Here is a 15,000-nt window from a genome sequence, read left to right as displayed (position 1 = left end):
TCTCACTCTCTCTCTCTCACTCTCGTATTCTCTCTCTCTCTCTCTCTCTCTTTCTCTCTCTCTCTCTCTCGCTCTCTCTTTCTCTCTCTCTCTCTCTCTCTCTCTCTCTCTCTCTCTCTCTCCCCCCCCTCCCCACCCCCGTCTTAGTCTCTATCTCTGTGCAAGGATATTTATCCATCTCGTTGCGCTGTTCGGCCAGGTGGTCCATCTGCATGGCGTAGCGCAGTCCCCGCACCCACATGTCTCGTATCTCCTGTCGTGACGCCATCAGGTACATCACCTTGTGGCTACCCCTCAGCACCAAGCCAAAGCACATCTGCTTCTGTAAACACGCAAGAGAAGGCACATTTAGTTCAAAATTGTTTTTTATATTTAATTTAATTTAATTTAATTTAATTCTATTTTATTGTATTCAGTTTAATTCAGTTTAATTCAGTTCAATTTATTTTAATTAAATTAGATTAATTCAATTCAATTGAATTTGATTTAATCTAATTTAATTTAATTTAATTCCATTTAGTTAATTTCATTTAATTTGATTCAATCTAATTTTATGTCATTTTATTATTTTAATTTAGTATTCCAATGCTGGGGAATTTCGGGTCGCTTCCTCTTAGTGTAATCAGCCACCTGCACGCATGGCACAATGACCGAGGTCTTTTAAGTGCAACTGTGGTGACACGGGGGTGGGACATGGATACCGTCTCGGAGTCTGCGCATCAAGTTGACTCGTGTCCGTCACTCCCTAGATCCGAGCACGTGGTTTTAGGATCACAAGTCCAGGGCCGGGTGGGAGTTAGCCGCGGTGTTGGATTGGTTGAAATTGAGTTTAGTTCTGATTTCAACGCACCAGACCCCGCGGTTCCCACCCGTTTGGGTGGCACCCACTTTCGCTTCGTGCCCCTCAGTCTAGTGCTCTACTAACCGAGTCCCCCCCCCCCCCCCCCCACCCCCCTAACATGAAATACACCTCGCCACATTTTGATCATCAACATAGATGGAGTCCAAGTGACGCTTGCCTGATGGCCTCAATTTGACAGTGTTCGTTGCGTTTCTGTATTGTTCATGTAATTTGCACAGTTTAGGGGCATTTTTTTCCCTGCGAAAATACTTACATCAACACTGTTGAGCTTCTTGGAGAAATCCTTCTCGCCTTCTCTCACTTCCCTGATCTTGGAGATAGGCACTGGAAACAACGAAACACCGTTACACTTGAAACGTAACAACAAGACGACCAGACTGGCAGACACACACAGACGGACAGACAGGTAGACACACGAACACGAACAAGTCAACATGCCAGCGAATCAGTCAGATAGACACAGAGCAAACTTACTTAGACATGACTTTACAGACTGACATAGATACAGAAAGACAGAGAGATAGCAAAACAGAGAGACAGACAGATATATATACAGAAAGACAGAGAGATAGCAATTTAACAGAGAGACAGACATATGTGACCCTCCACCACGAAATGAGTCGCATGTCACCTCGCGCGGTTCTGCGCTAGGCTGAATAAAAGTCCGGGGAATGTCTGGTAACAGTGTGAGGGTCACCTTAGTCACAGGCTTATAACTCAAACAGTTTTCGCTCTTTTCTAAAACGGTTTTCACCACTCAATAGAGCATAAAACACTCTTTAGAAAAATGTATAAAAATATGAAAATCATGCAAAGGTGACATGCGACTCATTCCGTGGTGGAGGGTCACATATATAGATACAGAAAGACAGAGAGATAGCAAGACAGACAGACAGACAGACCGACAAACAGACAGACAGACAACTCCTTGGAATCAAGGGGCGATTAGCGAGAAAGTTAATGCAACTGGGTACTTGTGCATTCCTATCAGTAAATCAGCATATATATATATAGGATAGACAGGTCAAATACATTTAGACACTACGTGCACTTCCCGCATCTAAGTGCGTGTGCAACCCTCCTACAAATTAGCTACAGATGTAGGTCATCACATTCTTGGGATCAAAGGCTAATTATAGAAGTCTACATAACATCGTGTGTACTTGCCACCCTATCAACTGAGCAATGCTTTCATATCAGCAGTACCGTGCCTGAAGCTATAAGTAAATGAGCACCCTCGACACATAATAGAATTCGAAATGTGTGCACATGTGCACACTTGCTCACATGGCCGTACAAATGTTCACACATTATAGCATCTCAGAACATTGTAGCAGTACACATGTACTCGCATGTTCATGTCCGCCCTGATATCACCCTTCGTGGTGGACTGGGCGTTAAGCAAACAAACAAACATGTTCATGTCCAACATTTGTTTGGTACACATGTACGCATGTGTGCACTCCAAACACTGTATCTAGTGGTGCCGTCGCGATATAACCCTTCGTGGTTGAAAACGACGTTAAACACCAAATAAAGAAAGAAAGATCTAGTGGTGCAGATGTACTCACGGTCGGTGTTCCTGCCCTTTCGGCGCGAGCCCTTGTAGTACATGACCATGTTCTTGGTGTCCAAGAAGAACTGACGTTGCAGCAGCTTGGTGGACGACTTGACCTTGTACAGGGTGTGACCTTCGGCCAGCTCCGCCAGCAGCCGCTCCACTGCACACACAAAGGTCAAGGTCAAGAGAGTCAAGGTCATATCACAACATCCTGGCTTAACTTCTAGCGCGAAAAAGGAAATTCGTTGAAAATGTAGTAAGATCAAAAACACAACCTCGAACTTCCAAGAGAAAAACATAATATGTGCATCAAAGTCAGATTGTCAGCAAAATAAAGCAAGAGGTTGACGAGGGGAAAATACCCACATACAAAAACAAGAACAAAACGCAAATTGGAAACACAGACAAATAGAGGAGAGAGACAACCTCTCTGAGCTGGACAACAAACATGCAAAAGAAAACAAATTATTATAGGATTCTATGCAAAGCAGCGACAAATGCAAACACACAACAACAACAACAACAACAACAACAACAACAACAACAACAACAACAACAACAACAACAACAACAACAACAACAACAACAACAACGATATTCTATGACGAGGAAGAATTCAAGACTAGGAGGCAAATTTGCTTCCATAGAAAATTAAACATGACATCTAACACGAAGACAACTAAACATAACACATGCACTATAAAACAAAACAAACAAAAAGTGAGCAGGTGCAAGTGAGAGAGGAGAGGAGGGCGGAGGGGGGGGGGGTACAAGGACTCCTAGGGGACAATGCATTTTAAAAAGTGAGAAGATGAGAGAGAGAGCGAGAGAGAGAGAGAGAGAGAGACAGAGACAGAGACAGACAGACAGACAGACAAATAGACATGGAGAGAGACAGAGAGAGAGAGAAAGAGAGAGAAAGACAGCCAACCAGCCAGCCTGCCAGCCAGCCAGCCAGCTAGCCAGCCAGACAGACAGACAGACAGACGGACAGACAGACAGGCAGACAGATAGACAGGCAAGCAGACAGACCGGCAGACCGACAGACAGGCAGACAGACAAACAGATACAGAAAAACAGAGTGAAAAACGGACAGACAGAGGCAGAGAGAGAGAGAGAGAGAGAGAGAGAGAGAGAGAGTGTTCTAAACACACACAAATAAACTCAAGAAATAATTATTCGTGCACAATATTCAAGTGGGAATTAAAATCCACCAAATAACAACTACAAAAACAACCAAGAACAACAGGAACCTGTTTCTGTTTCTTAAAATACTGGGTACAGACCCAGAGCATTTGAAACAGCAGGCGCGTCTGTCAGATTGCACATCTTCTAATCAGGTGAAAATATGTGCGCACGTTTGTATGTATATATATATATATGGAAAGCATATACGCATCGAGATAATCGCAGAAGTCTAGGCTGTAGTGATGACGATGTGCTGGAGGGTGTAGTAAAAAAAGTTCGTTATTCGAATGTCCATCGTAAATAACAATGGAAGCAAAGTTCGTGCAAAAATTAGACACGGAAAAGACTCCGTTTCGATGAAAAATCAAGTGAACACAGCAGACCATACCCGCAACACACAATGCACCCCCCCATTCCCCCACCCCCCCACCCCCCCCCCCCTGCATACACATTGTCATATCGTTCTCTTCTTTAATCCCTAAACAATCACCACCACCCCCCCACACCTCTGCACCCCCCCCCCCCCCCCCCACACCCCGCACACACACGCACAAGCAGCCTTACACCGTTATCACCTCCGTGTCCTCCACATCAACGCCCCCACCCCCACTTCCCGTCCACCCCGAGCACTGTGATCATCCCACCCATCGCCTCAACTAAGCGTGTAAAGACTGACTGACTATTAGGATTTTACGTCCTCTTAGACCAACTGGTCTATTTTGGGACAGGTATTGGTAATACGTTGAAGATATGGTGTGATACTTTGATTCGAACAAGCCCGCTGTGGCTGTCTTCTTCGACACACCAGCATTGGGTTTGTCTCGTCAAAGTATCGAAATACGATCATGATAATCGGAGACGAGAGATGATGCATGCGTGTCTTCGTGTTTTCCAAGCCCTGAGACTTTCGCTGTGAACGTGGGATCTTTTTCGTGAGCATGTGTGCACACGGGGGTGTTCGGACACCTGAAGAGAGTCTGCACAAAGTTGACTCCGAGAAATACATCTCTCGCCGAACGTGGGGATCGAACCCACGCTGATAGCGACCAACTGGCTACAAAGCCAGCGCGCTACCAACTGAGCTACGTCCCCGCCCTGTAAAGACTGGTGCAAGATGAGCACACGTTGAGACGAAGCCAATGTTTACCTCATGGAATCAACAGCCTCAGGTGTGTCTGATTCCATGGTCACGCGACAAAAACCGGGTTGTGGATCCCCTTAGCCCCCCCCCCCCTCCCCCCCTCTTCATACTCTCCAACTGTCTCCTCGCCACCCCCAACCATCCACCGACCCCAACCCCCCCCCTCCCCCCACCACCTTTGCTTTCTCTTTACTCTCCCACATTTTGGAAGTAACGCCAATTCCACCCAAACATGCCCTCAAAAGGTTTAAGATAAGCGCAAAATAATGGAGAAGCAGTCAATATTTACCGGTGATCTCGTCCCACCCTTTGGTATTATCGTCAATTCCCGCCAAACATTCCCTCTAAAGACTGGTATTTATAAGACTAGCACAAAATGGAGAAGCAGCTAATATTTACCGATGTTCTTCTCCTCCTCTGGATTGCCCGTCTCCATGATCACGCGCCAATAGCTCGTGTCTTCCTCAAGCACAACACTTTGGTGTCCCAACACCCCGCACAGATCAAACCTTGCCATGTCTCACGGATCGGAAAGAACGCGTTGGCATACGATTACCTCATTGAAAGAACACTTCGGAAAACACTTGTCTCATAGAAAGAACACTTTGGTGCACAATTGTCTCATAGAAAAAACCACACTTCGGAATGCACTATTCTCACAGAAAGTACGTTTCGGCATACCATTGTTTCATAGAAAGGACAATACTACATGCAATTGTCTCCCACAAAGAACGCCTTGGCATACAATTGTCCCATACAGAAAGAACGCTTCGGCGTGCACTTGTCTCATGGAGAGAACACTTCGGCATCTGCGTGTCAAATTGAAAGTACACTACGGCATACACGTACCAAACTGAAAGAACACTACTGCATGCAATTGTCCCACACCGGGTTTGCTTGACAGAAAGAATACTTGGGTATACAGTGTTTATTTTGCTTCACGAAGAGAGCACTTCCTGTATTATTATCTCGCAGAAAGAACACGAAGCTGTTCCAATGCTTCACAGAAAAATCACAATATACCCAGACATAAAGCACACTTCAGTTCACACTTTTTACGAAGACAGAACACACACTTCAGTACGGCACATTGATGTTATCGATCTACACAAACTCAGACAACGTTGAGGTGCAGCTGGTATCGGCAGGATTGTCAAATTACGTGCACGTTCTTGCCCAGTGATTGACCTGTTAACTCGCCAGTTACACGCGCACACAGGCACATAATTAATTGATCTCTTGTCCCCCCGGCCCGAGTTCAACGAAGAGATGAAAATTGGGAAGAGAAGGAATTATCGGCTTTTGTGGCTTCATTCGGCTATTTGTACACGGCAAACTTCTTTCCCTCATTTGTTTTTCCATTAGCCTTGCAAACAATAGTTGACGTTCATCCATGCGTTTTTTTTAATTTTATCTTATTGTCGCTGTTGTTTTTAATCCAAGTGCCTGTCTATACATATATATGGCGGGGAAAACCATTCACGGCATTAAGTTGACAGAAACAGAAGCAAAGAAGCGATATAAAATAATGTCACTGACAGTGGTCTGTTTAAGAATGCAAATAAAACTTCAGTACACTTTGCGAAACAAATTCCTCAGGGGAACAGGAGCGAATGCACAGCGACAGAACAATGCAGGTACTGATTTCTGTTTCCGCTGCAAAGGTGCAAGAGATTACCGCACACCTTAAAACTCCTACTCTTTCAGATCTCCCAATGTCGACACGCTCTGCCCTTGTTGCGACATGTTCACGACCGAACTAATGCTCAGGGTCGTTTCCGACAAGATATGGGGTGTGCACGTTAAAGATCCCACGATTGACAAAAGGGTCTTTCCTGGCAAAATTGTATAGGCATAGATAAAAATGTCCACCCAAATACCCGTGTGACTTGGAATAATAGGCCGTGAAAAGTAGGATAATATATGCGCCGAAATGGCTGCGATCTGCTGGCCGATGTGAATGCGTGATGTATTGTGTAAAAATTCCATCTCACACAGCATAAATAAATCCCTGCGCCTTGATTCCGTTGATATGCGCGCGATTAAACAAGCAGCATAAAATAAATAATAAAAAATAAATAATTAAAAATTAAAAAAAGCTGTAACGGACTCACCCCGGACGATTATAACAGTACTGTGGATCCCCTCCCTCCCCTTTAAGACCTCCACACATCTAAGAAAACTAGGTCTTAAAAAGGAGGGAGCCTTAAAATGGAGGTGCAATCGAACCTGCCCTCGAGATCACCTCTACATAAAGACCACCTGCCCATGAAGACCACCCATAAGGATCCCCGACGGTTTTTACGACAATATAAATCATTTGTCTGAATAGACCACCTGTCTAAAGAGACCATTTTTGCTAAGCCCTTGGGTGGTGTCTTTAGACAGGTTCGACTGTACTTTTACTGGTGTTATGAACAGGAAATGTAAAAAAAAAATGAAGGTCTTAAAAAGGAGGAAGTCTTTATCGGGAGGGGGGGGGGGGGGTCTTAATCGGGGGGTTCCACTGTAATTGACAACCAGGTACAGTTTGACAGGAAGGCATATATTCCTCTTAACTCCCAAATGAATCATCTGTGCAATCAGAAACACGTGTGGCGCTGTGCTACATCTCAAACAATCAATGTCGGCTTCCCTTGCATCGATCCAATTATTTGGCCTTGCGAATAGACCATTATTTTAACGTTAATCCCTTTTTTTGACATGCCCATAACCATAATGCTTTTAACACTGTCCTATTTTCGCCATAAAAGCAATCGTTTAACGTCGACCTAATTTTGTCATACATGTAATCACATAATGTTGTCATGTGTTTGTCCATTCCAACTATGACTTTAACACTGTCCTATTTTCGCCATATCAGTAATCGTTTTACGTTGACCTAATTTGTCCATAGCTGTAGTCACCAAAATTTAATGTATTGACATGTTTGTCCATACCAACTATGACTTTAACGCTGTGCTATTTTGTTGTCGTCCGTGCAATCGTTTCACGTTGAAATCCTTTTCCCATACCAGCAATCACCTTACGTTGTCATATGTTGGACCATTCCAACCATGCATTCATTTTTAACACTGTCCTATTTTTGTCCTCCCAGGAATCGTATCACGTTGTCATACTTTTTCCATATCAGCAATCACCTAATGTTGTCATATGTTTGTCCATACCCCCTATGCATTTAACACTGTCCGATTTTCGTCGTGCAATCGATTCACGTTGTAATCTTTTTTTTCATACCAGCAATCACCTAACGTTGTTTTCCATCCAAAACACCAATTTTAACGTTGTCCTATCTCTGTTCGCATAGCTCTAAGCAAACACTTTTCTCGAGCAAACATTGCACACACGCCTCAAATGCCAGGTTGAGAACAAAAGACTCCAGCCCGTGCCAGGCAGCCAAGCGTTGTGATTACCAGCGAACGTTCCACACAATTATGCCGTCACTGTGAATTACAGCGGCAGGCCCTCCGATTCAAAATAGGAGTTGTGAATTAACATATATTGACTGTCGTTCACAAAAGCCACAAGATGATCCTCTTAGTTGAAAAGCACAATCTTGAGCTGATTTGTGGTGATATATATAACATTGACCGCGCTGTCAGGCAAAAAAAAACTTTGTCCGCATCAATCCTTGGGTAGTTGCTACTTAACAACACAATCCTTCCCGTGTGATCGATTCGGCTCAGTAAGAACTCATGATGTTGACGTTTGGTATGTGACCAAGTGGAGGGGTGATCTTATACCATGTAAAAGCCTGGTAAGATCTGAGACGGCGAGCAGAACTGTTTTCAAGATATTAATGTGCCTTTAACGCGAACGGTGCCGGTCATTTTCTAAAGTGATCTTTGCAAACAGACAGATGATCGTGATGATCATGATTATCCCCCCCCCCCCCCCCCCCCCACACACACAAACAGCTACAATAGTTCTGTGGATTACATTGGTTCACAGAATCACAGACACGCAATACCAACAAATAACACGATCTTTGCACAAAGGAAGAGTATCATGATGATCATAGTTATCAACCCACACAAAAACAGCTACAAGCAGTTCTGTGGATTGCCAAATCATACGATCACTGACACGAACGACCAACAACAAAACCCAACGATATTTGACCAAAGACACAGTATCGTGATGACACACAAAAACAGCTACAAGCAGTGGTCTTGATCATTTTGGTTCACAGGATCACTGACACGAAAGACCAACAAATAACACGATCTTTGCACAAAGACAGAGTATTGTGATGACCATGGTTATCAACCCACACAGAAACAGCTACAAGAGTCCTGTGGATTACATTGGTTCACAGAATCACACGATCGCTGACACGCAAGATCAACAAATAACACAAGTCATGGCGGTCTTCCTCTTTCTAAGAGAGAACACGCAATGATTCCCCGACAAATAACCTTATGCTCTGGAGAAACATGGTTAACAGGCTGTAGGTGCCAAAGTTCTATTCATTACACTGACTTAGACTTTGAAACCCGGATGTTCACAGACGTACGGGCTAAAGATCCGAAGGTACGTTTTCAAACTAGAACTTGTTGATCAGTTCCCCTTTTGTGGTAATCCGAAACCAATACACTGCTATTCATTGTACAACTGAGTCAGGCTGACATCCTTGAAATGCGGATACAGTTCTTTTTGCTCTATTTATATAACCATTCAGTGCTATCACACAACACAGTGGCAGTGACTGAACGATTGTGAAATCCACAGGTAGAATATACTCCGAAATCTTCAATATTCACCCACACTGTCCGGCAGTGTTTTACCTAAGCTCACTGCCAACAAAAACTCCCAGCTGAGCCTCTCTAACTTCTCCAGAGTTGATAACCAGAGGTTTCACTTTTAAGGCAGCTTAGGCCACATGCGGAACAAAATAGCCCTATCATCGCCTCTAGTCTCATTGAGGTCTCGTTTTTGGCTCACGTAAGTGTAGCTATGCGATCGTAACTTTGTCTGTCTGTGCATGCGTGCGTACATGTGCGTATGTGCGTGCGTGCGTGCGTGTGTATGTCTGTGGTAGAAACTCTAACATTTGAAGACGTCACATTACATTGACGTCACATTATGACGTAAGAGGGTTAGACGTCACGCGAAGGAAGTACTGAAAGTCTCGGTCATTATTATTTGAGCGGGCCGAGACTAGTGGCAGTCGTGTCCTGTAAGTAGGCTACATGCAGACAGACAGATCTAGATCTACTCATCTAGTGTCTCGCTTTCTTGCACAGTTTCACCTATGCTCTTTCTGTGTGTGTGTGTGTGTGTGTGTGTGTGGTGTGTGTGTGTGTGTGTGTGTGTGTGTGTGTGTGTGTGTGTGTGTGTGTGTGTTACTGTTTGTCGATTTCTTACGTGAGCCTTGATGGCTTCGCCTCTTGTTCTCTCATCGATTCGCGTTGAGTTCACAAACGTCCCGTAGACCGAGGCAGACAGGAAGGGTTACCCGGTACATAGGACGAGGCCCGCACATTCTTCGTCCTAAATGCAGAAAACGAGTCTTCGGGGGCAATAGAAGATGCGTAGAGACTGGTCGATACGCAAAGTTTGGGTAGGGGGGAAGATCGAGAAGGGGGGGGGGGGGGGAGAAGGGGGTTGTTATCATTGATTGCTTGCAACGGCTGGGTCGGACCATGTCCTGTGAAGAGAAGCATAAGCTGACTGATACCTTCACGTTCCTTGTCTAGAGGAAATTTGCTAAGCCGGAACTTAGCCTACATTGTGGGGGGGGGGGGGGGGGGGGGGGGGGTTAAGACTGTCCTAAGTTGACTTCGCAAAGAATTCGCTAAATCTTTTTACCGAAATGTTGGTGCCAATTTAAGGCAATTAGCTTCGTGCAGCTCAATTGTTGTGGTAATTGATTTCTGTCTGATTCTACCTAAAGTCTGATATACATTGCTCTAATTCGACTTCGCGAAAACTCCTTCACGTAGTCGAATTGGAGCAATTTATATCAGACTTTACGTAGAATAACTGTCACTGTGGAAGTGTTTTCCTCGTAAAACTTAACATTGAAGACGGAAAATAATTCACCCAAAAGTTGAGTTTTCTCAAATCAATTACTTCAGGTTAAATCATTTGAATGAAAGGAAAGATATTGTAATAGGGCTTGACAATCTGTTTCAGTTCTTTCACACGTTTAAAAGAAAAAAAAATGTTGGTAAACAGCAACTGTTGGATACGACACGCCTAACATTTCTAAAGCCGAATATTATGAGGAAAACCGCCATAGAAAAGATAGCTGAGCTCCTTTAGGTTTTTTTCCTTTCATAACAATTTAGCGACTGAGTCAAAACAAGGAGAACATACACTAAGTCACACACGAACGGCTCTTCAATTCTTTTCCTTTCGGGTGATTTGATTAAGAGTGATCGGATCACTTCCTCACTTCAGCGGCAACATGCACATACTAATCACAGGCTAGGCCCCAGTTCACATTCATCTTTGCTACATCTCGTGAAGGCTCAGTATCTCAGATCTGGCTTTTACTAGTTCCACCTGGTATAAGAAGATCCCTCCAGTTGAGTGGACACAGCCCCTAAACAACATCTAGCCTGGGATGGCAAAGTGTAATGTTTTGAACATATAGATATTTGTTAGAAGGAACTAGTGCTACTGTACGTGCCTTAAAGGAGGAGTCCAACTACAAGGACTGCGTCGCCGAGTGGTAACGCACTTGCGCTCGGAAGCGAGAGGTTGCGAGTTCGACTCTGGTGGTGGGTTCAAGTGCTAGTCTTTCGGATGAGACGAAAAACCGAGGTCCCTTCGTGTACACTGCATTGGGGTGTGCGCGTTAAAGATCCCACGATTGACAAAAGGGTCTTTCCTGGCAAAATTGTATAGGCATAGATAAAAATGTTCACCAAAATACCCGTGTGACTTGGAATAATAGGCCGTGAAAAGTAGGATATGCGCCGAAATGGCTGCGATCTGCTGGCCGATGTGAATGCGTGATGTATTGTGTAAAAAAAATTCCATCTCACACGGCATAAATAAATCCCTGCGCCTTGAATATGTGCGCGATATAAATTGCACTGTAAAATAAAATAAATTAAAAAAAATAAAAAATCCCTGCGCTTAGAACTGTACCCACAGAATAATAATAATAATAATAATGGTGATTTCTATAGCGCTTTCGAACACACAAAGCGCTTTACAAAAGCAATAACAACATCATTACCAGAATGACGCCATTGACGGAATAGAACACAATCATAAACACTTTACAACAAAAAACCAAAAACAAAACATAAATGTTACAAAAATCCAGAGGCTCTTACAGGAACGAATATAAGCCTCGATATAAGCCTCATGTTGATTGATTGATTGATTGAACTTAAATTCGATCTTTGCATCACTGTATTATCCCAGTGCTGGAACATTTGGGTCGCTTCCTCCCAGAGGAAAGCTAGCAGCTACAACAATCGCGCTCACCAGTTGTGTTCGTGATAACGCGTAATCAGCCACCTGCAGTCACACAGGGGTGGGACATGGATACCGTCTCTGAGCCGGCACAATATCTTGACTCGTGTCCGTCCCATCCTGGAATCGAACCCGCGACCCAAGGATCACAAATGAAGTGCTCTACCAACTGAGCTACCAGGCCTCCTTTTTTAACATCGATTAGCTCAGTCCACACCTAGCCGAGAACATAATTATGATCCTACACAAAAGTAGGTGACATTTACAGCTGCGCTTTTGAACATCGGTTTGTTAGTATAGGTTCAGCGCACCAGCAGGTGAATGTGCATCAGAACACACATACACATAACTGGCTACAAATAAAAGCGAATCTCTACACAACCACAGATTTGCACAGGATCATTATCAGCTCGGTCAAACATGCAAACATCTCAAATAGTGTGTCAACCTTCTCACAAAGCTGTTAAAGGTACTGAACTTGTCAAATCCAGGTGCACGGAGCCCCTGGGGCTTTTAGTCATACCTCAGGCAGCTATCCGTTAGAAGAACTACCAAGTTTCATTGACTTGCACCCAAAGAGTCAAGAACTGCGATTTTTTTACGAATTAATTTCGTACTCGGACCCGGCTGGTCTTGACCTATTTTTGGATCTAAATTTAGATCAGGTAGATCACCACATCATGCACAAAAGGACACGTCACTTAGCAAACTATGTCAGACATCATCATGAGTTTGTGTAAAACAAAATGGAGGCCGGAATCACTCAGTTGAATCGAACTCCGACCAAACACCACGTAATCACTAGGTTAATTTATGCACTCGCGTGAACAAGAAACTGTCGAGCTTCACAGATATCGTTGTTGGGTAGTTTTGGGTTTGTTTTACTACCATAGGAGGATTTTTGAACTGTAAATGCACTCAGCTGCAACAAAAACGCAAAACGAAGGCTGTGAGCTGCACTGTGCCTTTAACTAAACAATCCAGGAATGCACACTGCCTAACGGCGGGTTGATATCATACTCTAATTATAGGTCAATACCACCTGTAAACAAAAACAGCGTACATGTACTCATGCGATAGTTTCGTCAGCGGAATGTACACGCCCACGGTACCCTATGTTCCTATCTCTAAACAAACTCGATAAGAACAGACTAAACATTAAAAAAAAGAAGAAGAAATAAAACGGTTGGAAAATATTTGCACATATACGACACACGATAAGATAGCAACACTGACAGTGTTATCAGCGAGTAAACACGCCCATGGTACCCTATGTTCCTAGATCCTATCCCTAAACACACTCGATCCGAACAGAAAAAAAACCACAGTTTGAGAATACTTGCACATACGACACACGATAAGATAACCACACTGACAGTGTTATCGGCGAGTGAACACGCCCATGGTTCCCTATGTTCCCATCTCTAAACACACTCGATCCGAACAGAACAAAACACACACTTGGAGAATACTTTCACATACGATGCACTATAAGATAACAACGGACGACGCGCCTTCCTAACTATTCGCTCAAACGTGGGTGTCACACCTATCGAATTACCCCTATAGCACTGCATGGTTGTTGCGACAGATGTCTCTTCATTGTACGTATCAGCTGTCGCGGTGTTGTAAGTGTGCAACTTGTTGTCGTGCTCTCTTGTAAGCATGTTTCTGTGTTGTCATGATTGTGTGCACATGAATACACTGTTTGCTTGAACCAAATTTCGCGTTACAGAGTGAATTGAATGGAATCGAATTGAATTGAATTGAACTTTAAGGTTTTAAATTTAAGGCTAGGCCTTTTTTTACAATCTGTCCTTGTGAGCCTGTTTGTTCGGTTGCAGTTTGGGAACCCACATGCACCCATGGATTACATACCATTGGAACAATGACCGTTTTCTTTATTTCTATCTCTCTATCTCTCTGTTTAATGCAACACCTCTAATGATTTCGAAATTGTTTCCCTCGCCCCAAACATTCCCATCGCAATGAACTATCATGGTTTAGCGATTTAACTTTCTGAGTTCTGAGTTCTGTTCATTCAACACTGGCACTACTGAAATATATATATGTATTAGAGTTTGCACCAGGGCCGTACAGCCCGTTGCAAATGCTCCCGTTTGGGCGAAATTCACGGACAAGATTCACAATAACGTTAAAATAGCATCTCTTCTACGGTCGGCACCTGCATTTACCACACGTACAGTACAGTTCACGCGAACAATTGCAAGGAACGGTGGCATACCATACACTTTGAACAAAGCCACCTGATTTCAAAGAGTAGTTAGGTGTGAAACTCGAAGGTGACATCTGTGCAGCATCTATACTCAAAACGCACTCAACTATGGTGTTTACCAACCTTACTACCAAACGATCTTTCCAGCAAGTTCCGATATTTCAGTTAGCCTTTTCTGCATGCAGGACGAATCTATTCTGACTCTCTCACCTCACTAATATTTAAGGCAACTTTTTTCAGCTCAGCTAATACTTAACACGGATTTTGATGATGTCTCAAAGCTTCACACTTTCCTAGTCTTTCGCGTTAGCTACACAATTTCACTGTCAAAAAGGTCACATCCACTGAATGAATTTTAAAGTCGGTAAGTTATGTAATTCTTGCAGCTTCCGCTGTGGATAACTGTAAAAAGGTACACCGCACCGCAAAGAACTTCTAGTATCTGGCGCAATTTAGATATCGCGGAGCTGCCCGGTGTAACACGACATTTTTACTCCACGAAAAATGTACTCCGGAGTAAAAATTTCGTACGAAATTCTTACTCCGAGTAAATTTTTCGTACGAGAAAAAACTCCCCA

The 15,000-nt window shown here is 43.6% G+C and overlaps 1 protein-coding gene across 5 annotated transcripts in view; it reads right to left on the bottom strand.

Annotated features, from left to right (window-relative positions):
- LOC138971692 (1-phosphatidylinositol 4,5-bisphosphate phosphodiesterase delta-4-like) overlaps positions 1–15,000 on the bottom strand; it is a 70,389-nt gene that overhangs the window by 22,142 nt on the left and 33,247 nt on the right. For 4 of the 5 annotated variants that reach the window (XR_011457344.1, XM_070344471.1, XM_070344469.1 and 1 more), the window contains exons 2-4: positions 2,434–2,583; positions 1,116–1,186; positions 171–322 (exon numbers count right to left, since the gene is read on the bottom strand). Coding sequence is in view for 4 of the 5 variants with exons in the window: in XM_070344469.1 (XP_070200570.1) it covers positions 171–322; positions 1,116–1,186; positions 2,434–2,583 (373 nt within the window). In the remaining variant the exon portion in view is untranslated. Of the gene's footprint in view, positions 1–170; positions 323–1,115; positions 1,187–2,433; positions 2,584–5,151; positions 5,711–15,000 lie in introns of those variants that run through there. The other variant, XM_070344470.1, reaches the window with a different exon arrangement.

Source organism: Littorina saxatilis, linkage group LG7, assembly GCF_037325665.1.
Source record: "Littorina saxatilis isolate snail1 linkage group LG7, US_GU_Lsax_2.0, whole genome shotgun sequence".
Classification (NCBI taxonomy): Eukaryota; Metazoa; Mollusca; class Gastropoda; order Littorinimorpha; family Littorinidae; genus Littorina; species Littorina saxatilis.
Note: the sequence above shows the minus strand (reverse complement) of the source record. Positions and strands in the feature narration are given on the sequence as shown.